At 39.2% G+C, this 26,500-nt stretch overlaps 1 protein-coding gene across 1 annotated transcript in view; it reads left to right on the plus strand.

The window, feature by feature from the left end:
- The first annotated feature begins 244 nt into the window (after window positions 1-244).
- Window positions 245-26,500, plus strand: part of LY75 (lymphocyte antigen 75) — a 44,280-nt gene continuing 18,024 nt past the window's right edge. The window contains exons 1-21 of the mRNA XM_066322905.1: window positions 245-505; window positions 2,674-3,048; window positions 3,899-4,072; window positions 4,309-4,473; window positions 5,047-5,157; window positions 6,869-7,009; window positions 8,633-8,821; window positions 9,474-9,631; window positions 10,456-10,566; window positions 11,789-11,877; window positions 12,225-12,397; window positions 12,576-12,772; window positions 14,125-14,267; window positions 19,579-19,660; window positions 20,223-20,291; window positions 21,720-21,843; window positions 22,675-22,710; window positions 22,993-23,168; window positions 23,754-23,818; window positions 24,644-24,720; window positions 25,828-25,964. Of these exons, the coding sequence (XP_066179002.1) occupies window positions 331-505; window positions 2,674-3,048; window positions 3,899-4,072; window positions 4,309-4,473; window positions 5,047-5,157; window positions 6,869-7,009; window positions 8,633-8,821; window positions 9,474-9,631; window positions 10,456-10,566; window positions 11,789-11,877; window positions 12,225-12,397; window positions 12,576-12,772; window positions 14,125-14,267; window positions 19,579-19,660; window positions 20,223-20,291; window positions 21,720-21,843; window positions 22,675-22,710; window positions 22,993-23,168; window positions 23,754-23,818; window positions 24,644-24,720; window positions 25,828-25,964 (2,967 nt within the window). The 5' untranslated portion in view covers window positions 245-330. The remainder of the gene's footprint in view (window positions 506-2,673; window positions 3,049-3,898; window positions 4,073-4,308; window positions 4,474-5,046; window positions 5,158-6,868; window positions 7,010-8,632; window positions 8,822-9,473; window positions 9,632-10,455; window positions 10,567-11,788; window positions 11,878-12,224; window positions 12,398-12,575; window positions 12,773-14,124; window positions 14,268-19,578; window positions 19,661-20,222; window positions 20,292-21,719; window positions 21,844-22,674; window positions 22,711-22,992; window positions 23,169-23,753; window positions 23,819-24,643; window positions 24,721-25,827; window positions 25,965-26,500) is intronic.

The raw sequence follows: 26,500 nt of genomic DNA on the forward strand, positions 1-26,500 counted from the left end.
GCTGAGCCTCTAAGGATTTTTGTGGGATTTTCTGGTTCGGTGGTTTTTTTTTCTTTTTTCAGTTTTAACTTTAATGACCACGCGACTATTCGACCTGCTTTTCCAGTTTTTCTTCGCGTTTTCCACCTTTTTGAAAAACTTTTTAATTTATTTTTTTGCCCCTCGATTACTTTACCTCTTTTTTTCCTCTTCCTCCCCGCCTTTCCCCTTCACCTCGGCTCTCACGTTTCGGCTCTCGGCTTCACTTCCCCCGCCGGGCCGGCCCCGCCTGGCCGCAACCTCGGGGGCCGCTTTCCTCCTGGCAACAAGTGACGCGCGCAGGGGCGGCCAATGGGCGGCGGCGGCGGCGCGGCGGGCGCGGCGCTCGGGCACGGCCAGCCCGGCAGCGCGGCCGCTCCGCGCAGCCTGCGCGCCGCGGGGACGATGGCGGGCGGCGGGCGCTGCCTGCGCGCCTGCGGCCTCGCCTGGCTGCTGCTGTGCTGCGCGGCCCGCAGGGACTCCGCAGGTAAGCCAGGCGCCCGCCGGGCGAAGGGAGAGGAGGGGCGCGGGTGCGCTGCGGGCGCGGAGAGGGTCCTTGAGGGCCTCGACGGGCGCCTGGGCGGGCCAGGGGGAGGTGTGACGGGCCTTCCGCCCCGGCCGCTCCTTCGGGCGCTGAGCTCCGTGGTAAAGTCCGACTGCGTGGAAACACCCTGGGAAACTCAGAAGGAGAAGCGAAGAAGGCAGGAAAAAGTCCCGGACCTCCCTCCCGGACCGTGCGCTTGGCCCGAGGCCTTGCCAGCGCCGCCGCTGCCGCGTTCCCGGTGCCCGCGGTGCCCAGGCCGGGCCGCGGCCTTTGGCCTGACAGCTCGGGGGCGGCAATCCCCCGACCGCGGCCGCTCCCGGCGCTGGCACCGCCGCGCTGTGCGCCGTGAGACGGGCGAGGAAACTCGCCTTATCTGACGGGAAGCAGGTGGAAAAGTTTCACGTTGAGCAGATTCTTGTAAACCAAAGGCGCTAGCCTAGTCAGAGCTTCTGGGAAACAAGTTGAGCTCTTCGCTAAGTTGCACCTCACGTGGTTTTTTTTTTATATGCCGTGATAGTAACGGGCTCAGGTTAGTAGCTGAAGATGTCACTAAAACTTCATGGCCAGAACGGTCAACTGGAGTAATTATTAATAAATTACTCCACAGAGATATTTGGTGAGACAACTTCAGCTGTTTTTCCAGGGAAATTTTAAAAAGTATTTTCCACTTGGTATCAGCATGAGGCTTGTGGAGGCAAAAGTGAAAGAAGACGTGAGAAGAGGCTAAAAACTTGTTACAACAAATGAAAAAGAGGAAGAGAGTCATGAGAGGGGAATAAAAAGCAAAAGCAAATACAACGATGAAAAAGCACAGGGTTAAAGGATCTCACAAAAGCAGGTTTGGTTGTTAAAATGTCTTAGTAGGATGAAAGGGACAGTTGGTTGAAGTGTGGTACTTAAAAAATCACTGTAGTACGTAGGTGACTTACAGATTCTTCTTTAAGGTGTGATAGCTTGATACTATTTTAATACTGTGTGGTATACTTACCCAGTGGAAAATTCATGGGTATACTGGGAAGTAGTGGTAAAATTCATGGCATAACATCACTGAATAGTTTCCTTCCTGTTCAGCCAAACTTATTGGTAAGTGATAACAGAAAAACTCATAGGAATGTGATTGACAGTGCATTACTGTTAAATACAAAATACTACTCAGCAGATTCCTTATTTAAGCAGCAGAATAATAGCCTTGTGAGTCTGGGACAGCCAAGGTCCATTTCAGCCTGATAAAAGTGAAAGTTCTATACTATGGAGCCATCTTTATTGCGACATCGAAATAGTTTTAGGGCATTTTAAGGTTCGCTTAAACCTACTGCTGCTTGTCAGAAATGTTCTTATACTGACAGAGGTGTTAGCTTATATTAGCAGGGTGATCCATATACTTTTTAAAGTGATATACTATGCTTTATCAACTTCAGTTTTTCTCTTTAATCACAAGCTGCACCGGAACTGGAAATGAAACTCATCACAACTGAAAATGAAACTAGGATCCCTATATAATTTTTAAAAAATTACTCCTAATTTATTGCGCGCTCTCTTTGGTGGGATACACATTCTAAAACTTTCTGCTCAAAGCAGTGCCAGTTAACTTAGTACTATTGCAGTCGCATCCAAAAACTTGTTCAAATGTAAACCTCTCATGCTGTATATCATATATGATACTCAGTTTAAAAAAAAAAAAAGTGCTTAGTAAGTGACGGTTTTTATTAATTATATTTTATGCTGTCTGTTGTGTGTGTTACTGTGTTTGCAGATAGGCATGAAGACAAGATTCTTTACCCAATAAGGTTGCAAATTAATCAGGAGCTAATGCGATCAGTATATGTTATATAGAGAGGAAGTATTCTTACCACTAGAATTGGACTTAGAAGTCTCATTTTGTCTCTCCTCATTTTATAAAGACTTGGAAAGAGCTCTTTTCCTCCAGTAGTGAAGATTCACTAAAGAGCAGGAAAATGCACTGAATGTGGCTTCTACGAAAGAGGCGGTTTAACGTACGAACAGCTGCAGTACTTTTCTGAAAACATTTCTCAGAATGTGATTACCCTTTTAAAAATGAGCTTCCTGTGAATATGATAGTGAATCACAGCCATATGTTTGTTCTTGTACAGGCAATGATGCTTTTACCATTCGCCATGACAAACAGAACAAGTGCATGCAAGTTAAAAACTCGCTGATAGTCATAGGTGACTGCAAGAACACAAGTGAAGCCTTATGGAAATGGGTATCCCAGAATCGCCTCTTTCACTTGGGGTCCAAGCAGTGCCTGGGACTCGATATATTCACCAAATTGGTGTCTCGCCTGAAAATGGTTGATTGTAACTCAGAATTAATGCTGTGGTGGCGATGTGCTGATGCTTCCATTGTTGGTGCATCTCAGTACAAAGTGACCATCAAGAATAACTATGTGACTGCAAGCATAAATGCAACAGACCAGTGGAAAAGCAACAATTCCTCCAGTGATATATGTCAGTATCCCTACCATGGTAAGTAGGTTTGCACTTTGGAGATTTTTTATTTGTTAAGGGCTTTTTGAGTATATCTCTGCCAATAATTTCTTAAAATTAGTTATGTGAAAAGATTGCTCAGTAAAGCAATAGAACGTTGTACTGTAGAGAGAAACTTTAAAAGTTTTTAAGAAAAAATAACAGCCCGACTGCAGAAGTTGTGTTACTGAGTGGTTTTCTTAGTAGATTTAAATCCCCCCTACCCCATACTTCAGTGCAAACCTATTTAATTCTCTTCTATCAGAACTGACCTCCTCACCATGATGGGAATTTTCCTGTTATCAGGGTTTGAGGATGTTTTCTTTGCTGCTTGGATAATACAGTCAAATTCAGAGCATGCTGCCAGCTCACAGCCTGGTGCACTGTGAGCTTTGGTATGGTAGATTGTGCATTTGCCATGGAAGCCAGTCTTGTCTGAAATCTCATGCTTGCTTGAAGAAGTAGTGAAAATGTGCTTTACTTTTCCCTCTTCTGTATATGTTGATTGTTAAGAGTCCTTGTCCTGTAGGACTCCACAAAGCACCTGGATTTCAATAGGATGATGAATTATCTGTAACTTACCAGGATGGAGGAGACAAGTTTCTGCTGTTTCTCAGAAGAAATATTTTCTCAGAAAAATATTTCTCAATGTATTTTTTTTTCAGTTCTGGCATTGCTGTATATTATCTGTAACAAGAAGATAATAGCATTTTAAGACCACGAGTATGGTTTGCATGCGTTTAGGTTAACTGTGTCTGTACAAGCAGTAACACTGATTTGCTGTACTTTCCATGTCTAAACAAGGGAAAACAATAAAATGTCTTTATTTTATTCATTTTTTTTCCTGCAGAAATTTATACCAAAGATGGCAACTCTTATGGTAAACCCTGTGAGTTCCCCTTTCTGTATAACAAGGTGTGGCATCATGACTGCATTCAGGATGAAACGCACACGGGTGGGAAATGGTGTGCCACTTCTGAAGATTATTCTCGCGATGGAAAATGGGGAATCTGCTTACAGCCAGGCATGTTGAGTTTCCAAACAGACATCCTAAAAGTATTCTGGCACTTCTCTGATGTACAGCTCCACCTTTGTGTGGCTGTTATACTGTGTAAAAGCTTTTCTATTGCAGCATTGGCTTACACTGCAAGTATTTGTGGTGACCAATATCAAAATCAATATTATAGCCAAAACTTTTTCTTTTGAAACTTTCATGTTTCTGTATAGTTGTAGTTACAAGTACCTTCTTCTTTTATGCAGAGGATGGTTGTCAGGATATCTGGGAACATGATCCAGGGGCTGAAAGTTGCTACCAGTTTAATACACAGTCTGCTCTTTCTTGGAAGGAAGCTTATATTTCATGTCAAAGGCAAGGAGGAGATTTACTTAGCATCCAGAATGTATCTGAATTAAGTTACATACAAGGTAGGTGTAATTATTCACATATTAATATTGGGAAATCTTTATGAAGTGGATGCAGCACTTTTGTTTCTGTCCTTAATCTGAGTTAAAAGTTGATTGTACCTTAAATATTTTGGCTTTCATTTGTGTAGCAAAGCTAAGGTGCTAATCTTATTTTAGGGAGTTATTTAAACGTATCTGTATGATTTCATTATAGCAGTTAGATTTTATTCATATTGTTAATGAGGAACATCCCCAAAATCTTAAATACAGGCCAGAGTGGCAGTTGGTATTTTAGCAGAATGTTAGTCTCTTACTATGGTATTGTCCTCCCTGATCTTCAGTCTTGACCTGCAGAAATTATCCGAGTGCCTTTGGGACTATAAAACCAAAGGAGAAACATCTGAAGACGTTGGAAGGGAAGGCTTGTGTGGCTTAATTCTTCCTCAGTTCAAGGAAGTTTTCATGTCCAATTATAGTAGCAATCTTTCTTTCCTGAAATGCATGCCATTTCAGAATGCATTTTTAATTTAAAGGAGACCAATAAGGGTGAGCATTTTATACTAATTATTTTCTTTAAAAAAACAATATCTCTAGGTAAGGATGACATTGCTGAGATCATCTGGATTGGCTTAAATCAACTGGATGTTTCTGGCGGTTGGCAGTGGTCAGATCACAAACCTTTGAATTTTCTCAACTGGCATCCAGGTACTAATATTTCTGGTGATATGGACAGTGTTCTCAATAGTAACTAGTATTACCTTTTTTCCATCTCATTCCATTTTCAGAAGCATCTTTTCCTCCTAGCCAGTGAATCTTTCTGTCCTCATTTTATATTTATGGCTGATTGGGTTAATTAATCTCTAAAAAGGTAAAATTTAAATAGTATTTTTGAAGTCCAGTTTAGTAAAGTATCCCCAGCTTTCCTAGCTGCTAAATTTCTCCTTCCACTGACAGAATTACACTGATTTCCCTTAAATATTCTGATTGTTTGTGTTCAGGAAAGGACTGATGTTAGTTAGAAGCTTAACTGGGGTTTTTAAACTTCAAGATTGCCTAAATTTGTTTCAAGGTGAAGATGAAAGAAGTATAAAACCTTTGAAACGGGTTTTATAGATACCTTTTTTAAATTAGTCCAAAGGTGCTAGTAAGGTTAGTGAGAGTATTTGGAATTTTCAGGATGAATATGTAATGCTCTCACAAATATTTCATGAGTCTATGTGTGTATGAGAATCCCAGAGTAATAGTCATCAGGAATACTGAAACTAATGTTTTTCTGTCATTCAAGCTGAATTAGATCTTTTTTAAGTGGAATTTGTTGTTGTTGTTTCTTTGTTTGTTTGTGGTTTTTGTCTGTTTGTTTCTAGAATAGTTCTGCAACTGGAATTCTGTGAAAATTTGAGATGTGGTTTCTGTTACTTATCTGATAGCTTTGCTTAGAAATTTCTGTGGGATTTTCCAGATGTGCTCTGTCTTTTGGAAAGGTTAAGAACTTCCCTGCTTTTACTATTTGACTGTGCCTTCTTCTGGAACTGTGGCCACTCTGTCGGCCTGTCATGCAGAGCGAGAGGCCAGACTGTTGTGAGATACAGTGGATAATTTAGTCTGCAGTCATGGCAGACATATTCATGTCTTAACTCCTCTTGTGAAAGTACTTACTGGTGCCTTACAGGAATTTTGATACCTGCAAGTTGAACCCATTACTTTTCCTTTCGCTTTACCCCTCTAAAAGGACCCTGGCCCTGTCTCAGTGTTCTCTTTCATGGAGAACTGAGATTTACCCTGAGCCTTTTTTCTGTGAGCCTGAACAAAACCCAGTGCAGGGGGAGCTGAGGTACCCTCTGTAGGTCACAGCTTGGGTTTGCATTGAGGCTCAAAGAAAAAGTAAGTCAAAAGGTTCCATTAGAAAGGGGCTCCAAGGGAAACTGAAGACTACAAAAAAGAGGTTTTCTCTGCTGTTTCAAATCTGGGGCCTTGTCTAAGGTTTCTATTAAGGTAAAGATTATGGTTAGCATTGAGAGAACATGCACAACTGTGTTTAGAGTGAGAGTGGAATGAGACTGCCAAAGGAAACTGAGGGCTGCAAAAATGGCTCTCCCCTGAGATATTTCTGGTCTGGGAAAGGGCTCATCCAAGTGTTTCTTGTATTGTAAATAAAACATTCCTCCTGGTTCTATGATTAAACATTGGAAAAGAAGTCAACATTCTTTGATTCTGAAACTTGCTCTCTTAGAAAAAACATTCTGTGGGACCTGTGCTAGGACAGCTGGCCTCAGTTGATGCAAATTATGTTCTTCAAATGCAAGGTGCCATACTATCCAAAGTGTGTTATTCCTGTATTTTATTGTAAAAAGAAGCAGTCACTGCCTTACTGTTTGGTAACTTCTGCGGTTATGTTTTTATTTCTTCCTGTCTATAGATATGCAGAGTTTATCTCCCCTGGATGGGATGAGTTGTGTGGTGATGAATACTGCTTCAGGTCAGTGGCAGAGTTACCACTGTGGGACACAGCTTCCTTATGCTTGCAAGAAGTCACTCAATAAAGTTTCAAGCGTTCCAGGTAGGACAGTTTGCATTTTTGAGTTTTGTATGTTAATATGAGTATAATGTTCACTTATGGAGTCTTTCTTTTCCCTCTGAAGCCTTTTCAGGCATCTCTGCCAAAACATTTTCACAACAGCTTTGGGTTTTTTAGCAGAGCAGAAGCAAACTCTGTTTCTTCAGTGTCAAGATGATGCATCACAAACAGTTTTCGTTTTTTGCAGCTTTCTCATTCACACATAAAGCATTTTGCAGCAGTCCTGCCCCTTTCATCACATTTTCCTCCATGACTTGTGCATTCTTTCATGTATTACTGGAAGTCTGGAATTGGCATTTGCATCCCAAACCTTTCCACCTTTGCTTTAAGCCTATTTCTCTCACTCTTGCTGTGTATTGACATAAAAATGGGACTTACCTGGGTTTTGGATCAAACTCTGTTGAATTCAAATAGAAGTAGTCAAATAACTACTGTCCTCTGAAACCAGGCCAAGCGCAGAAAATCAGAGTGGAAGAGTTGGTGGTTTGCTCAGTGTGTAATCTTTACTGGACCAGTAACAGCTCTTACAAAATAATAATTCCTTTATCCAGACCTGCACACACACACACACACACACAGAGGCATTCAATGTTTACAGTGTCCAGCTGTGCAATATAAATGCTTCCATGCTCTTGGCCATTTATCTACATCCGAATGTGCAACCCTTCCCATGTCATGACCTTATCTTCTGTGTGTGCTTTGGCCTTACCAAGTTCCCAGGGCTCTGGTTTGCAGGGCTCTCCTGCGAAGACTTACTAGAAGGAAATTGTGCTTGAATGACAGGGATGACTAGAGGAAAGGGCTGTGGGGTCTGTCTGTCTGAGGCATGTTCTCTCCAGCTCCCCCTGGAGAGGTGTGCGCATTTGAAGAAAAAATAGTGATCAGTTTAAATTTAACTGAACTGGTTCAAATTTACAGAGATGCTCTGAAAGCTAGTTAACAATTCTTGTCTATTCTCTGGCTCCTCAGTAGGGTATGTAGATTATTACCACTGTTTATATAGTGTTCTATTAATTAAAAAACAAAATTCCTGTGGTTGGAGTATTTTTAGAGTGTATTTTGAACCAGAAAGACTATTAGTATATAGTACACCTTATATAGTATTAGTATATTAATATATAGTATTAGTATATTAGTATACCTTTTTAGCATCCATTAAACTAGTTGGAATTCTTTAATATATTGACAAGAAAAATATATTTAAAACTAAGCTTTTGTTGAGTTGTGTGCTTCTTTCCTGCACACAACTTCTTGATTTGTCTCCAGTTGCTTTTGAAATCTTGTTTACAATTACTTTTGAACCTTTCACTTACACTAAGTCCAGCTTAATGTAATGCAGTCCTGCTTTTTACTTTCACTCCCACTAGCTTCTTTCTCCTTCTACCTACTTCATGACCCCAAAATATTATGAGTTCTCGTAATGCTGCATTGAAGTCTGTTTGTTTGACTAAGCTGTGACCCTTTCTTACATGAGCCCTGAAGAGATGTGAACACATTGATTGCTACCTTCTGGCTATTTTCAAGGTGCTGCTGACTTTAAAGCCAGCCCCTTCCACTAGGCAATGTAAAACAAAAGCCTCTAATTCCATTTCTCTTCAATATTAGAGTTTTGGAGACACTTGGATACCCACTGTGATCCGGGCTGGCTCCCCCACGATGGCTTTTGCTACATGCTGATAAACAACCCGGCACCTTGGAGTACAGCAGATGAGTTGTGCAAGGCAAATAAGAGTAACCTCATCAGCATTCACTCATTAGCAGACGTTGAACTGGTTGTTACAGAGCTTCATAATGGTGAGTTGGGGTAATTGTAAAGGTCAAGCACCAAGTGCTGCACACCATAAGTTACAAACTGCTTCCCAAGTTCTAGCATATGGTTGTCATGACCTCTAGCTTTTAAGCGTGGGTGTTAATGCTGAGCTTGTACTCAGGCTACTGTTGAATCTTGCTGTGCAGATCCAGTCCCCCTGTGTTAGGACTTGTTCTGGTCCAGTCTATTAATTCAGTTATTTACTGGGCTAACCTACTTCTAGTGTTTTAATACTTATGCTTAATTTGCTTGTTCAAAGAGAATAGTAGATGGTTGGGTCAATATTTTGACTGCTAAGTCACAGGTAGTGTTTGATGTTGTGTCTTTGCCTGCACACTAAATTTGGTTGAGGGTTTTTTTTGCTTGTGTGTTCGTTATTTCTGTTTGTTTGTGGTTGGGCTTCTTCCTGCTTGTTCCTTCTCTGTGAAACTTGCTCACAGTCATGAATTTAAGTTAAGAAACAAGATAACGAACATACCTTATGGTTTGTAAGAAAGATATCTCCATACTGCTGCACAGTATTTTTCACTGCTGCACAGTATGATAAAAAAACTAATTTTGCTGCTAACACATTGCTTTTCTATTAGTTTGAATATTATATTGAAACGACAATGTTGTCCTAATTTTAAATTACAGATGCTGAAGAGGAAATATGGATGGGTCTCAAGAATGATGATGTGCCAACCTTGTTCAAATGGTCAGATCAGTCTCCTGTGGTTTTTACCTACTGGGATCAGAATGAACCAAAAGTTCCCTTTAACAGCACTCCTAATTGTGTGTCATATTCAGGAAAGGTAGGATTGCAGTGTTGAGTTTGGTTGTTGGTTTGTGTTTTTTCATCATAGTAGAGGCAACATTGGTGTGTCTGAAAGTCAAGGAGGGGGATAAAGCAGATAGCTGTTCATATGTCTGGAATAATCTTTAAAATACATTTTTCTGCAAGCGAATTTCTTGAAATTATTTAGCTAGAACTCTGTCACTGTGTACTGCAAAGAATGGAAGAAACGACTCTTAGCTCTGAGACTGCCACAATGTTGGCCAGACAGTTGACCTTGTCACTCTGTATTCTTGCATGTCTCTGGCAGAAAGGTAGGAAGGAAGGGAAATCTGGGTTCAGTCATCTCCCAGACCAATTTGGGTCACCCAGTCTGGGGATGGAATGTTTAAAAATGGTGTTGGTGAAGGAAGGAGGTCACTAAGAGTGGGAAGCAGGCAGTATCCCATCCTGCAGATTCTTTAGAGAGCGGAGCATTTGCCTGTTTTGTCATCAGCCTGGCACTGGAGCTTGCGCTCAGCTCCTCTGAACTGTCTCTGAGCTACTTCCACATTAGGCTGAGCACACCTCCTGCACCCATTCCCTTCCTCAACTGAGAGAGTTGGCACCACCCTGGCCTTTTACTTCCTTTTTGGATGTGATCCAGAATCCTCCCATTTCTATGTATGTCAGGTTTCTCTCTCCCTTCCAAACATATACCTGTGCATAGAATCCAGGGCGTCCCACCCAGTATCTATACTGGAGGCGTTTTGGCTTTCTCACCAATGGAAACAGCCCCTGCAAACATAGAAATTGAAAGATTGTTTGAATTTAAAATACTTTTTTTTCCTTTCATTCTCACAGCTGGGACAGTGGAGGGTCAAATCCTGTGAAGAAAAATTGAAATATGTTTGCAAGAAAAGAGGAGAGATTTTGAATGAAACAAAATCAGATGAAAGTTGCTCATTGGAAGAGGTAATAGAAAGCCTCTATTTCTCTTATTGTCATTTGGCTCAGAAACCTGCTTGAAATAATTTACTTCCTCTACTTCCGTTTCTTTCTTGTCTGTTCAGTAAAGTCTGTGAAACATTTTATCTGAAAAAGGACATTTATATGGCATAAACGAAATTTCACATTCTCCTAAGCAGACGAGGGATGTATTACCAGTCTGTTTATTGATGAAAGTATTATAAGCTTGGACCCAGGAGAGTTTGTGGTTTATGTATTTATTTAAAAGAAGTTGATTTAATTAGAAATGTTATTGATAACACCATTTTTTTCCTGTTGTTTTTGCTCAAATTATGTTTCAAAATTTAGGATAAGCACTTTGAAATATAAAGATATGCAGAGATTGTTAACTGGAATTAGGTTTGTTGCATTTCACTGGCTCTCATTTTCTCACTTGAATAAAGGTGGTGGCTTTTTTTTTTTTTTTTTTTTTTTTTTTTAACAGTATGACATCTTATGGCTTAAATAAAGCTTTTGTCTTTTGGACTAGCCTAGGATGGTATTGCTAGCTACTTCAGAGTTACTTAGTTCCATTTTGTGTGGCATATTGGTTGCAACAGGAAAGATGTTTACCCCTTACCTTTCTTTCTACATGAACTTTTTAGTCTGTCTTTTCAGATACTTCCAGTATGTAGAGTTGCAGCTTTCTGTTCTGTTCAGTCACCAGTGGCATTGCTAGGCTAGAAAAGAGTTAACACATTAATTTTTCTCACAATTTCAGTGTATATATAGGGAAAAATATTGGAATAATAGAGAAATTTTGTAAGTTCACGTATTTTCAGTATCGAGTATTTTTCTCAGAAGTAAAGAAACACTGGTGTATGCCTTCCTAGTATTCTTGTGTTTGAATCCTGGCGTTGGTGGAACAGCATGAAAACTCCTATTGTTTTGAACAGGACTGGGCTATTGCCCTTGTGTTTCTCTCTGTAAATGCACATAGTGGTCAGAAGACTCTGCCCAGGCGAGCTAAACAGTGGTGTGTTTGATTCCTGTGGCTGCATTATTTTTTACAACTGTGAATCTGAGAGTTGATGATAGTGGACCTTGTGTGTGACACAGTGCATTTCTTTTTGTATATGCTGTGCCAGCTTGTGGGCACCAGCCAGTGTTGGCAATGATTTATTTTCCCCTGTAGGTAATGCCTAAATTAGGTTGTTTTGTATAAATGTGTTTTTTGTTCACTAACCAGGGATGGGAGAGACATGGAAACTACTGTTACAGGATTGATAAAATGGAAGTTTCATTTGGGGCCCAGTGTAATCTTACAGTGACGAACAGGTAAAGCACATTTGTAATTTATGGGTGGGTTTAACATCACAATCCTGGAGGTAAAGTCAGAGATTAAAACTGCTGTATGATAACTAATGGTTTATTTAAAAAAGTAGAAAGAGAATTGCTTTGGCCAAGAATTAGAAAGCTGTGTTTTCCACGGTGTGGCAATGGTAAACCTACAATGGTGAAACCTTCTTGGAAATATGAGAATTCCCAGCCTGCTGACCCCATGTTGACTATGGGACTGCCTGGGTGACTTCTTGAACTAACTCATGTAATATCCCTGGTTTTAAATTGTCTCAGTAGTTTGGTATCTTTCACGTATTGACTCTGATGAATCTGTGAATTTTCAGATTTGAGCAAGAATTTATTAACAGTCTAATTAGAAAACACACCAGAGTTGAAGAAAAGTACTTCTGGACCGGTTTGCAGGATATTAGCCAGTCAGGAATATATTCCTGGGGTACAGTGAATGGGGAAACACCTGAAGCTGTGACATACACTAACTGGAATTCCATGCAACCAGGTAAATTTGAAAACTAAAAAACACATAAAAATACTGCCCTTTTACATTGAGCAAGCACTGGAGTACCATGCTACAGAACTCCAAGCATGCAATAAAGTAGTAATTCACAATTATGTCAGGGATTTTTTTGAAAACCGGCCAATGGTTTTAAATGTGGTTTTGCTGGTTCTAATTTTAGAGTTTTCAGGAGGATGTGTGGCCATGTCCAGTGGAAATTCTCTTGGAAAGTGGGAAACTAAGGATTGTAAAACCACCAAAGCATTTTCTGTCTGCAAAAAATATATTGGGAAGCCCAAGGAGCCAGAAGTGCTCCCAAAACCAACTGATCCCTGTCCTCTTGGGTGGCACAATGGATCTGGCCTTGCCTGCTACAAGGTAAAATGTTATTCCTGTTTGATGTTAATTGCTCATTACTGTCTTGGAGGAAGGGAGTGATCAGCCATTTTGTGGGCATAGCTTTTCTTGAGGGCATTTTAAAGGTGCTCCTCACCAGGAGAAGGGATTGACTGCCTGCAGGTAACTGTCCTGCATCATCCTCTGCCATTCCTGGAAGGTGCATTGTGCCTCTTTCTGTGGCAGCTGGGTGGGGCAGCAGTGGCCGTGTGCTGCTGTCTCAGCAGCCTGCTGCTGTTGGAGGGTGCTGTGCCTGTGTCCTCCCTGCTGCCCTTGGGCATGCACAGACACCTGGATAGGGAAGGAAAGTGCTTTGGATCACCTTCCCTTGCCCTTTTGCTTTCTGTACTCTAAGAGTATAGATAGGAGAGGTAGGATTTTCTCTGGTTTGAATATGGATATTTAAAAACATTCAGGCTCAGTTGTATTTTACAGTTGTGCGTGTTTTGAAGTGAACAGTGGAAGCGAGCAGCTGTGCTCTTTAGCTGGAATGGCTTAAACAAATTTGTATTTAGAAATGCAGTTTTTTCCCCTCCTATTAAAAATTAAATTAAGTTAAAACTAAGGCTGTTCACTGGATTATTTATTCATTACTTTTGAACTCAGTGTCTGCAATGAACTGTTTCTTGTAAACAGCTCATGTAGCAAAGTGGGGAAACCCAGCCTGAATAACAAGGGTGTGGGCAGGCATCCGGAAGGGATAGGTCTGTGCTGCTGTGCTGCATAGCTGTCCCATAGCTGATGGACGTGACAGCTGGCCCTGGCACATTCTCCACAACTGCTGTTGACCAAATGCAGCATGTCTGTGCAGAGAGATCCAGCTGATGGGAATTGTCTTGGACTGAAACCAAGGGGATCAAGTGGACATTAGCTGAAGTGTGTAAGCCAAACCTCCACCTCAGATGTGTACAGGTAGCCAAGGGTGTGCCAAAGAATTTTCTTCATGCACAGCACTTAAGTGAGCTCAGTTTCAGTGAACATTAGGCTTTGTAGTTCACCATGAATTTGAAAGAACAACATCTCTTAAAACTTACAACTTGACTTGCAGTTACAGAAGGAGCTGGCTAGTGGTTTCTAAAATCTTTCTGGTAAAGGAAAACAGAGAAAGTCTGTCATGTGGAATATGCTGTGTTTGAAACAAATTTTGTCAGCTAAACTTCAGAGTCTAGCTGTTGTCAAACAAATTGAAAGAAAAATTGTTAAAAAGTCAAGTTCTTTCCCTCTGGAAATACCAGTTACTAAATCTCAGGTGGTTGTATTTTAGTAGAACAGGAGCGTTTTAAAAATACTGCCTCGTGTGTCATTTTCCACTCTGACATTTGGCTGTTGTGAAGTTCTTCCATAGTGAAAGAGTGCTGCGAACCAGGACCTGGGAAGAGGCAGAAAGGTTCTGTGAAGCCCTTGGAGGCCATCTGCCTAGTTTTAGCCACTCAGAAGAAATCAAGGCACTTCACTCTATCCTGAGAAAAATTATCAGGTAACAAGCTAGCCATATTCTAAAATTTTGATTCTGCAGTGGATCACAAATGCTGCTGCTGACCCAAAATGGCAAATATGAGATAGTGTGTGACAACTGTGTTTTCCATAGAACAGCTAGATGTGGCATTTGAACTGCCTTGCTGGAAAATGTCAGTGGAGTACAGTTCAGGCAAATATTTCCCATTGCCAGAGGCAGCACAGGAAGAGAAATTTATGTAATGGAAGATGCTCAATGCAAATCTAAGCCTATTGTTACAATACATTTTTCCTTCTCTGTGTTGCATTATGGCACAGCTAGATGGTAAATGTACCTGTTCTTTACTGGTGCATTCTTTAGAGACGAGTTGTTTTTTCAGTTTTTCAGATATGTCTCATTTTTATTCATGAAATGCTTTCTGACTAAACAGAGTGCTAACTTTTGAAAATGTGCATAATGTAGTGTCCAGCAATCTGGTTGGCACAGATCCTATTTGGCATAGCTGCACTAACGCTATATGGGCATTAGATGGGTGTGCTGAGTGTTCTGGTATCAACAGATTAAATGCTAAATAATTTATGAGTTTAAAGCTTTATTTTTAGTCAAATGAACTGTCACTGCAAAGCTTTATTAGGCATTGCTGTGATGTCAGATCCTTGTGTAATATGGTTTTTTTGATTGACAGTCTGTTTTTTCAGAACTTTTGCTTGCTTAAACTCAAATGCTGCCAGTTATGTGATGTTAATTTTTTCATCAACAAACTGAATCAGGATTATTGCAGAAGCTGCCAGCACACAACACTGTGATTAAATTTTTAAACCTGATGACTGAAGAGGTGCCTTCTTGAGAAACCAGTGAACTTTTTTTAGAAGTGCACAAGTCATGAAAATTACTCAGTGTTTATGCTAATAACAGACAAAACCAAACTTGTATGCTCTATATATAGATAGTTTAGCTTGTTTAAAAGCTGCTTATGATTCCTTTGCTAAACTGGCTGAAGTCCCACAATAAAAATCAGTGTGCAAATCATTTCTAGCTGCAGATCTTTTCAGATGTTTTTGCAATTATGAATTTTGTTTTAGTGCACCTAATCTACTATGAAATGTGAAAAGAGGAGTAACATTTTATTTTCCTGCAAGTGCTTGGAACTGCTTTTCAGCTTGCAGACTGTCTGAGGTATTCATTATATTTCCTGTTACGAGTTTAAAGGTGGAGATTTCTGTCTTTCCAGGACATCAGTTGTCACACAATGCTCCTGTATTTCCCATAGTTCAGAAATTTTGAACTTAGTCTGAAAGATAAGTCCTAGTATTTCAATATAGTTGCACCAGAACTTAAAATGAGGGGCAATATATTGAGCCTGGTGGAAATTGACTCTGTAGTCAGTGTTGCAGTAACTGCTCATATCACATACAACTGAGAAGTATTTTCTTCTGAGCTAATCCCTTTTGCAGCACTTCAGAATATTCTGAACTGAAATACTACATAGTTGATGTTGCCTGAGATATTTTAAATAATGTTTGTTTAGATAACATGATGAGTTGTTTAAGATAGTTATGCTTTTAAATTACTCAGAGGTGTTGATTGCATAAAATATTTTGGGGTCAAATGTCAAGGGTAGTTAATATAAAAATCAAGCTCATTTGAGATAGGAAACCATGTGAATTATTTCACCAAGAACAAATACTTCAGCTCACTGGGAGAAATCATGCTAAGGTGATATTAGATGTGATTAGCTGCTGGAGTGTGCTGGCATGCAGTTTGTTCATATTCTCTGTATTTACTCAGTGCAAACTCCGACCTAAAGCATTCATTCAGTGCATTCATTTCAGCTTGGGGAAGGAGCCACACCTTGATGCTCTTGGTTTCAGTTTTTTTCCCCTTGCACTGTTCTCTGGTGACTCATTGAGAATTGTTTGTTTTTAAATGTTAGCAAGAGTCATTTTGGTTCACCAGGAAAAGGGCAGCTTGCCTAGTCCGTTCTGTTCTTTACTCAGATTCCACCTTGGAGTCAAATGAGAGCCAGAATTGCTCCAGCCAAGTCAGGCTATGGCCGTTGGAAAGGAAAATAAAATTTGTCTGCCAGCCTTCCCCTGTCTGGAAGAAACAGGAGATAACCTCTTTTGGCTTTAAGAGACACGATACAGGCAGAACAGTTCTGGTTCAGTTACTTCTATTCTTTTCGGACTTTTTGTTTGTGAGCATTCTGCACCTTATAGCTGGCAGCAGTGCTGGACACAGGAGGAGAAATAGCTTGGACTGGTTGGAAGTAACATTCCTGCAAGGACACCTTACTGGAAAGATATCCAGGTTGCCTTTTATATGAACAGTTCTGCTGCTGTAATTGTTTTGAATCTAGAAAGCCTCACAAACACTTGAGTTTTAAAGAAAAAAAACCACCTTAACAGAATGGCCGAAACAGTAGTAAACCAGAGATGCAAGCTGATGTAATTGCATTAATTCTACTTCTCTTTTCTTCCATTCAGGAGCAGGTAATTAGCAGGATGTGATGTAGCTAGTGCAGTAGCCTATTACAGCAGGGAGAACAGGGTGGGCAGATGGGCTTCATGCAGAGTTTTAGGCCAGCACGCTTAAGATTAAATAGTGCCTTAAATTGCACCATTAAGGAGTTTGCCCAGATGTATACCTTACCTCTTGTCAAGAACTAAGTTGACCTCCAAGCCCTAAAAATTTCACTTTGGCTCTTAATCTTGTGTCGGAGCTGTCATAAAGGACAGAGAATATAATTTTCTATTTTGACAGTTAGAATATGTTTCAGAAAAATTACAGGTTTGTAATCCCTTCACAATCTGAACTGTATTTATTCACTCCTGTAGTACTTTGACTGTAATTAATGTTTAGCTCTGTGTAAAAATAAAACCACCAGTATTCTGCAGGAATTGCTAGAGATTTAGGGTCTTTCAGTGTCAATCAGTGTGGAGTCCATTGTAAAGTACAAATTGCATGTATGTTTTAGTTTAAAACTTTAGTTTAAAACTTAAGTTTTTAGAGACAGGTCCAGGAGTGTAGCTCAAAGAACACCCTGTCACTGATAAACCCATTTTGATATCAGTCCATAGGATGAATTTTAAATGCTTTGCAATGAGGAGACAGATACGTGAAGCACAAGCAAATTCCTTGCTGCAAGCTTAGTTGCAATAGAGAGTCTTCATTTGTCTTTGTCTTAAATAGCTGGTGGGATTCTTTCCTGTGATGAGATGACAGTATAATTTCAGTGGGTTATCAGAAGGCTTTACTGAAGCTTAAAAGTACTGTCAAGTGTAATGTAGCAGTTACTAAATTACTCATGGTCATGCCTGAACAATTCCAAAAGAAGCAAAAGAGGTACATTAATGTGTAAGAGCCCAGTCAGCTGAAAACACTTCTCTTTGCAGGCTAGTAATTGTAATTTGGGAGGTAAACTGGAGAAATTCTTGACCTGGCACACTTCTTGTTTTTAATTTATCTATTATATAATGGCCAAATACAAATTGAAAGGGTTTGAAAAATTGCTCTAGAGCCTCAGGTAATTACTGCAAATAATTTCAAAATGAGTGTCTCAAACTTTCTTTTTAGTAAATATTCCTATGTGGTGTCCAACTGCTTAAACTGCACTAAGTCTGTAGGTGACAATTAGGAGGAGATGTCTGCTTCTTAATTGGAAGAACAGCCACAGAAAAACAAAGTCCTAAAGGCAAATAGCCAAAAGTTACTTAGCTGCTTGACTGCTGTGAATGTTTGGCTCACAGTTTTCCCTCTGCAGTAATGTGGGGCATTTAGGCTCTTTAAAGTCTCCTTAGTTGTATCATTGAAGGACTAAAGATTGATGAATATGATAAGATCATAGAGTGATCACACTATCTCACCAATGTCAGAAAACTATTACTGGAGTTGAGAACAAAGAACAAAAAATTTAGATTTATTGATGGCTGATACTTTTCTTCCTGAAGGAAACTTTACCAAGTAAAGTACTGTTGCCCTTTTTGGGTTTCACATACTTAGCTCACATAGTCTGGGTTAAGCTGTTTCTTGGTGCTGCACCATCAGTATTTTCAGACTGTTCAGAATCTTTGTGGTGATATGTGTGGAAAGCTAGTGGCAAAGCCTGATTCTGAGTCCATACCTCCAAGTAATTAAGTAATTTTCATAAATTTTCCAAGTTCTGCCTTCAAATCACTGAGTTTGTCAGCACTGCCTTCTGGGGAGCCTTTTACAAACTCTGACCTCTGCTGGTCAGATGTCTCTGTCCAGTTTCGAGCTTAAATTTGTTTTTGAATCATGATTTCCCTCAGATGTGATGCTCTTTTTGCTCAAATAGGTCCTCTTCTTGCAGGCTTAGTTTCCTAAAATATTATAAAGAATAGCTGTATCCTCTCCCTGTCTAGAAGGGAAGACTAGAGAAGAAAATCCTTAATCCTTGTTAACAGCCTAAACTCTTACTTCCCTCAAATGTCCTCTGTTTCTTCTCTGTATTTGTTGCACCCTGATGGGATAGTGTTACATGGGATATTGTTCTACAGGAGCCCTGTAATGTGGCATCAATGCTTTACTGTTGCTGTCAGAACACCTTGATGAGAGTGCCTTTTCCACAGCTCTTTCACAGTAGGGTTTCATGTAGTCTGTGATTTCATAGAAACCTCATGGTCTTTCTCCCCTCTGCTGCTTCCAGATTTGAGTATTTACATTGTAAACCTGAGGTTTTTTTCAGGTAATTTTGTATCCTAGAACATAACTGAAATTTTAGATTAAAATATCTGCTGCTTTTGAAAAATGAGGAAGTAAAATCTAGGAAAAATCTCAGTTCTGACTGGACTAAAACTTCTACTGTCACTTGCTCATGCAGCCATTGAAGTCAGTGGTGTTAGGTGCTGATATATGTCTGCGCCTCATTTATGAAGGTGCATAATTGAAATAGGTGCCCATGTTTAGTGTGTTTGTACCACTTACGGAGTTAAGGGAAATATACCCGTTCTTTGAGTAGAAGCTTTTCTGTGGTTTGAGGAAGTATATATTTGAGCTGATGGTATTTGAGGGATAGCCTAATGTGGTTGCGAGAAAGGGAACCAAACCATATAAACACTCTGTGTGTGATTCTGGAAGAAAAGTGTAGAAAAGAGACCATTATATCAAGTGACAACTGATGAAGTGGTGATGCAGCCCACAAAGGAAGTACCTGATTTAGTTTTCTTCTGTACAAAAGAGGTCCTAGCCCTTGTGTCTGTTTTCTCTTTGAACTGCTTGGTCCTAAATAATGCCATGCCACAGGTCAGTCTTCCTATTAAATGAGCTGAACCATATGCTTGGCATAAGATTGTATCTTGTTTATTTGCAGCAATGACAGATGGGTCTGGATTGGAATGAATAAGAGGAGTCCTGATTCTTTGGGAACCTGGCAATGGAGTGATAACAAACCTGTAAGTTAACTTTTAACCAGAAAATGTGACTTACTGATTTGTAGGACAGAATTGAAAATAAATTGATAAATATTTTAATTAAAATATGTCAGGTCTTTCAACAGATTAATAATTCATAAGAAGATTGTGCACTTAAGAGCTGCCATCCAAGCAGATTTCCAATTAAAAACATGTCTTTAAAAGGTTAGCCTGATTTCCGTCTCCATTATATTAAAATAATTACACAGAAATATACTAGTAAACATCCGAGAGCTGGTGGAGAGAACAAGGTATCTTCATGCCACAATAGAAGGGAGGGTTTATCAGCTCATTTCATTGTTATGATTATTTACCAAAATATCTTCCTCAGTGTAATTGTTTTATTTGTCTGAAATTGTGAGTTCTTCCTCCTCCCCCCCCAAAAACAGACATGGAGACTCAAAACTGAAGGAGTAACTGCCATTCAACACATATTTTAATAGTAATAAACATAATGGGAGCCCAGGTTCGAATGGTCATCTCTTGGGATTGCCACAGCAAAGCGTCAAATGCTGATTCTTTCACCCTGTCCATCATCGTGTAGGTAACCAGTGTTATGCCACTTGACTATCTGGAAGATGAGTATGATACAAGAGACTGTGCTGCATTAAAGGTGAGTTTCAAGGGGTTTAATAATGTGGGGTTTTACTTGGACGTACTTGGAAAAAATGCTTTTTTCCAGTTGTATACTGAATTTAGGTTTAGATGTTTTCTTACTATAGGGAGAAAGCTGTAGTGTTCCCTTTATCAGTCTACACCTATTACAAACTTTCCCTTAAACAAATACTTTTTTATGAGCCAAATGGTGTGCTAATGATAACCTTTCATAGGACTTCTTTTGAACCTTTTAAACTACAAAGTATTTTAGTAGCAATGCTATTCTGTATTGCATAATGCCATGCTATGGATGTCTTGTATATTACATGTAATTCTTAAGGATATGTCATGGAGTCTAAAACAAAAAAGCACAGAGAGCCCTACCAATGACTTTTAAAAATCTATATTAGCTTTTTTTAACTGCAGATTAAGAAAAAAAAAAAGTTTGTAACCTGAAGAAGGTGAGTGCAGTAGCCAGAACAGAGCATATGTTTGTGTTTATTGTGTGTATTTCCCTGTTTACTTGTGAAATAGACTGTATGTGCTCTGTTGGTTTCTAATTTCAAATGTCAGACCTCAGCTTGATTCCTGATTAAGCTCTTCAATACTTAATTTAGTCTTGATGGCATGAGTTTTAAAATAGCCTTTGATTTTTCTGAAGTATCATCTGACTTTTGCAGTACCTACCATCCCTTTTAACCTAAATAGAACCACCTCTGCTTTTAGGATTTACTGGGGGAAAGGATAATTGCATCCCTTTCCTTCTGTTCACAGACATTTCCCTCATTCACTTCTCCTGTGTTTGTGACTCCAGATTGAGAATGTGGTCAGCACTGAGCTCTGAAAATTTTAGACAAAGAGAAGCACTTTGAAGGGAATGCTGTGAATGTAGTAATTTTCCTCTCCTCGTTACTAGTTATAGACATGTTATTTCAATAAATGAGAAAAAAGTTTCCTTGCTGGAGAGATCAGCAAGAGTGAAGTCACTTCTTCAAGCTTGATTGTAAGAAATAATCTTCAATAAGAGTGGTTGTTTCTGTTCCAGTTCAGATGGTTTCTTCTGTTCAGAAGAAATGAGAATAATTTCAGGGGAACAAGTTGAACAAGTTGAACAAGTTGCAATAGATAATTTAATAAGAAGCATTGATGAGAAACTGGGCACTACAAAACCATAAAAAACATTATTTCTAGAAAAGACTTTAAAGACATTTTTATGCAGACTGACCTGAAACCCTTAATGTAATTGGTTCACAGCATTAGCTAACATGGAGAGTTATATTTGAAGTTATAGCTGTATCTGCTCTTTTATTTGCAAAATAAATTGTATGACTAACAATACAGTAAATACACTGACTTTCCAAATGACTTTTAAAATACAGTTCAATTTTACATTTCAAAGGCCTCTGCTGTCCTAGCTCAGTTCTCTGTTTCTACTTGTATGCAGACCTCACAGTTTTCACGGAGATCATTTTGGAGATTTTACTTCCATGAAGGCAGAGACCTGGAATTTTACTTCAGGCCTTTTGATTGTGAAGCTAAGCTTGAATGGGTCTGCCAGATAACAAAAGGTAAACTGTAGTTACCTCCATTTATTCATATAAAGAGTTTAATACAATGAGTTGTAATTATTGCCCTATAACAGAAACTTTGCAGGCAGTATTTTTATTGTTTCCTCTCAGAACTGCTAAGAGGACAGTACGTGAAATATCTCACTGATGTCACATGCAAACAGACATACACTTAGATCAGAAATTGACCCTGAGGAGGATGCAGTATCACTGTTCTTGTATTCTTTCTAGTCTCATGAAGTAAGAAGTGGTTTCTTGTGTGGTGATATAAACCACGGAGTTGCAGCATTTGGGGACTTGGCTCAATCTTTCTAAGTGATATTTTTAACTAAATCACCACAAGTATTTTGGGTGTACAGTTTGCTTCAACCTGAGGTGAACTAGCCTTCTGGTAAAACTGGTGTACAAGCTCATTGTAGTGAAACAGAGCAGTGGGAATACAAAAGAATAATATGACATATCTGCACAGATCCAGTTTTTTTCATGCAGTATGGAATGTAATCCTGTAGACTTTTACATTTGGGTTGTTGATTAAAAGGTGTCTTGGGATGAAACTTTCTTGTTGGGTAAAGGTACTCGTGGAAATACTACTTCAATGCTTGAGTGATAAAAGAACCACAGATGGGTGAGATGGAGGTATGCAGTGCTGCCGTTAATTGTATATCAGCTTATTTTAAACTATTAAGCTTGTGTGTGATTTCATTCTCTTTTTTTTTTCATCATGAATACTGAGATGTGTGAGTACTAATCATCACTTTATTATTGCTGGCCACACCAAGTTTTTTTCTTGGAAGATGAATTCAGTGACTATTCCTTTTTTCCTCTGGACAGGTAGCACACCAAAGACACCAGAATGGTATATACCAGGTAATTGGACTTCTTTTGTATTTTTCCACAATGTGCATTGGGTTGTTTATACTCAATATCTTTTATTAATTTTGTTACCTTTTTTTGCTACTGCAATACTTGTTTCATGCCAGAAAAGGTTATTACTGGTAGAATTTGATAGAATTTGATTTTGAGAGAGTTGAAAGTGCAGAGTATTGATTCTTCCTAGTGTCAGATTGTGATTTCTTAGTACATTCAGAAAAAGAAAAGATTTGTTTTTTAGAATTCATTTCTTACTCATGTGGTATTTCTTCTGCATAGATGAAATTGGAATTCATGGAGCCCCACTTGTTGTTGATGGAGCAGAGCTGTGGTTTGTACCAGATAAAAACCTGAGCTACCAGGAAGCTACTTCCTACTGTCAAAAAAATGATAGTGATTTAGCCTCTGTAGAGTCTTACCCAAAACTCAGGACAATACTATCTCAAATAGAAAAGGTAAGGGAGTGTAATCTCTTTTCACAGTTACTTTCCATTGCAGGGAAATTTACTTGCCAAATTTTTCAGTATAAGAAAATGTTAATCCGCCTTTCTTTTTCTTGTTTGCCTCAATGGTTTTCAATTGTACTTAAAAAGAAAAGGTGGGATAAAAGAGAGCTATTTTAATGGCACTCTGCTAAAAGAATTTTTAAATTTAAAAATAGGTTTAACAGCGTTTTAAAAAGCAAAACTCTCTGAATGATGAATAAGTGTCATAGCAGGACCATCATGCAAGCATCCTATTGTCTGCAAATATTTCATTAACAGTTGCACTGGTTCTTAGTTTTGTGCACAGGACAACATACAGTTTTTCACCTTGTGAGAAGATTTAATTAGAAATGCACGATGGTCTGATAGGCTTTATTGAAAGGGGTTTGCATTTTTCATGGCGTGAGAACACATTCTTGTAAGGCATTTGAGAAAAACATGTCAAGATTCAGTACCTCTGTGACTAATTTTGTCAGATTGCTCTATCTTTGTTAGAGTCAGGAGCTCTTTCTATGTGGGTTGTAAAATAGTGGGTTTTGTTCTTTACTTCCGCAGTTATCAAACAGCGAACAGAAGTGGTGGCTGAAGTTTATTGATTATGGCTACAGCTATCATTCACCGTATGTAGAATAATTATGAGATGCTTTTTTGTAAGCTTTATTTTGTGCTTTTTAGGAATTGTTAACTAGAGTACTTAATTCATAGTAATTTTATTGTAACTGATTTAATAGTCGATTTCTTGTGTGTGTTATCAGAGCCTCTAAATTTTGTGCTGTTGGGCTTAGGCACCTTAGTCTTGTGGGAATCCTTGAAATGTGTGATGCTAGTAGCAAATGGATTCCATTGACCTTTGAAATGTTTTTATGGGGTTTCAGACGATCTTCTGTGTTCTGTTAACATTTGGAGAACTGACAAAAAAGGTGCCCAGTCTGTTGACTCTGAGGATTGAGAGAGCAGGGAATGGGAAATTAGTTTAAGTCATCACTCTTCTAGTTAAGTAACACCAAACTCTTGGAAGGCTTTTTGTGTAGCCTTGTAGGGTTGGGATGACTCACAGCAAATCTTGCATCATTCCCTTCTTAGCTGCAGAGAAGATCCCTTGGCTTCTTACGAGGAAAGTCCTTCACTTTCCAAAATACTATAGCAATGTACTATTGTGAAAAGAAAACCAGGGCTATTTCCTATTCCCTTCACTTGTCCTGACAATGTGTTGTGATTGCAGCATGATGATAAATAACCTCATTCTGCACATCTCAACACAGTTAATTTGAACATGCTGTGTAACTGCTGAACCTACAACATATTTATTTCTAGCCTAGTTTGGGTAGGGCATCTAGAAACAGTTAGTAGCCTAAATTTTTGTTTGCACTGACACTGTTGCTGTCAGAGTTTCTCCGTGAAGGTCACACTGGATTGGAGGTTAACTCTGAAATATTTATATCCAGTTTACAGTTATTTCCACGCTTCCATGATAGATTACTGAGAGATTGCTGGTATATTTCCAGAAAGAACTGGTATAGAGGTAAGGCTGTTTTTATTTTTTTTTTCACTCCCTCTGCTATTGCTGTGTTTATTTGAAAACCAAACAGGTAGTAATTACTGTTCTACCCAAACTCTTCTATTAAATGCAAATTGATAGCAAATTAGGAGTGAATGGCTTCTTCATGATAGTCTGATTGACTGCTGAATCATTTATTACTTCCTCATGGTAGAAGCCATGGTAATATCTCTTAATGACCAGAAGCAAACCTGCATTCAAATGACCAATTTTTATGATAGATTGTCACTCCTTTTGCAATGGAAATTAATTAGGTAAACTCTGGGTTTAGTGGCTTTTGTGTTTATGCTACATATTCTGAGCTCTGGAGTTTATCCAAGAGCTGTTACAGAGAGGTTGACTCTACACTTGCAACCGTGTACATATCTGCGGGCACAAATTCCATTAACTGTTGGAGTCATGTTGTAAGAGGGAGACCAAAGTAATGAAAAAGCCACCTGGTGGTACTTGAAGCTTATTACTTCCTTTTTTTGACACTTATGTTGAGGAACATGTATAACCTCCAGAGAACAAAAAGTTCCTCCTGTCTTCTAGCATTTCAAGGACATTTCCCCCATTATTCAGTTGTTTGCTGCTGAACTGTTTTAATCTCCATTAACTAAAAATTGCTCTAGACTAGGAAGTCACTCCATTTATGACTGCAGGAGTCATGTAAAGCAATGCAGGTCAGATGCTCTCCATGTAGATTTTAAAGGATTCCTTTTGGGATTTTTTGACATTTAGGTATATACTCTTGCCAGGATACAAGATTAGTCCTCCTATACGAAATCTTTTTTCAATAATATTCTGTTTTCAAGTATTCTCTCTCACCTCTAAGAAGTGTTAATACTGAAAATAAGAGTGACACTCTGGATCTTTAGGACTGTTGTACTACTGTCTGATATGAATGATTTATGCTTGCCTTTTGCTCTACTACTTTTTTTAATGCTTTCAGTTGCATAGTAGTTCACTGTGCTTACACCAAAAAGGGTTTCAATTCAGATTGCTCTTTGTCATGTCATAAAGTATGGATAGCAAATGGAGTGTGATAGGCACTGCCATAGCTGGTTTTTAAAACTTCTGTTTCTGCAGACTACCCAGTTAACTGTAATGTGAAACTGCCCTTCATCTGTGAAAAAAATAATGCCTCCTTACTAGAGAAACACGATCCCAGTTACCGCCCAGTCAGAGGAGGTTGCCCTAAAGGCTGGAACCGTTTCCGGAATAAGGTACAGCAAGAACACAGATTCATCATCCTTACCTATTCTTCATAGTCCAGTAAGCTGGAATGCCTTTCCAAAAGAGAGGAGGAGGTATCCTCTCTGTTGAAGAATAGACTAGAAATGGGTTTTTGGAAACTGAGTGTAGTGATTAAAATAATCTCCTCCCCTTTTGTCCCTTTTTCAGGGCTGATGGTTTCTTAAATTCAGAGCATTCATGTTCAGGTTGTTTTGCTTAGCCACAATCACACATTTGGGTCCAAGAACATTGGTTGTATTTCCTAATCTCGGGCTTCTCTTTGAATGAAGAGAAGGATTAGAAAGGGAGAGGATGAGGTTTCTGTGGCAGAAGCATGTTGTGTCTCTTCTGGAGTAAAATAGGCAGGCAGGCAACAAGTTGGCAGGCACTGTTTCCCGAGTTGCCTTAATGACTAAACTTACTTAAAAATTAGTGAGCAGCTTTTAAGAATTAACCAAGTAAGAAGCCATAGTATTATTATTTCAGTACTACTTTTAAAACAGTCATCTAAAGTCTTTATATGTGC

This window comes from Sylvia atricapilla, chromosome 7 (genome assembly GCF_009819655.1).
Source record: "Sylvia atricapilla isolate bSylAtr1 chromosome 7, bSylAtr1.pri, whole genome shotgun sequence".
NCBI lineage: Eukaryota > Metazoa > Chordata > Aves > Passeriformes > Sylviidae > Sylvia > Sylvia atricapilla.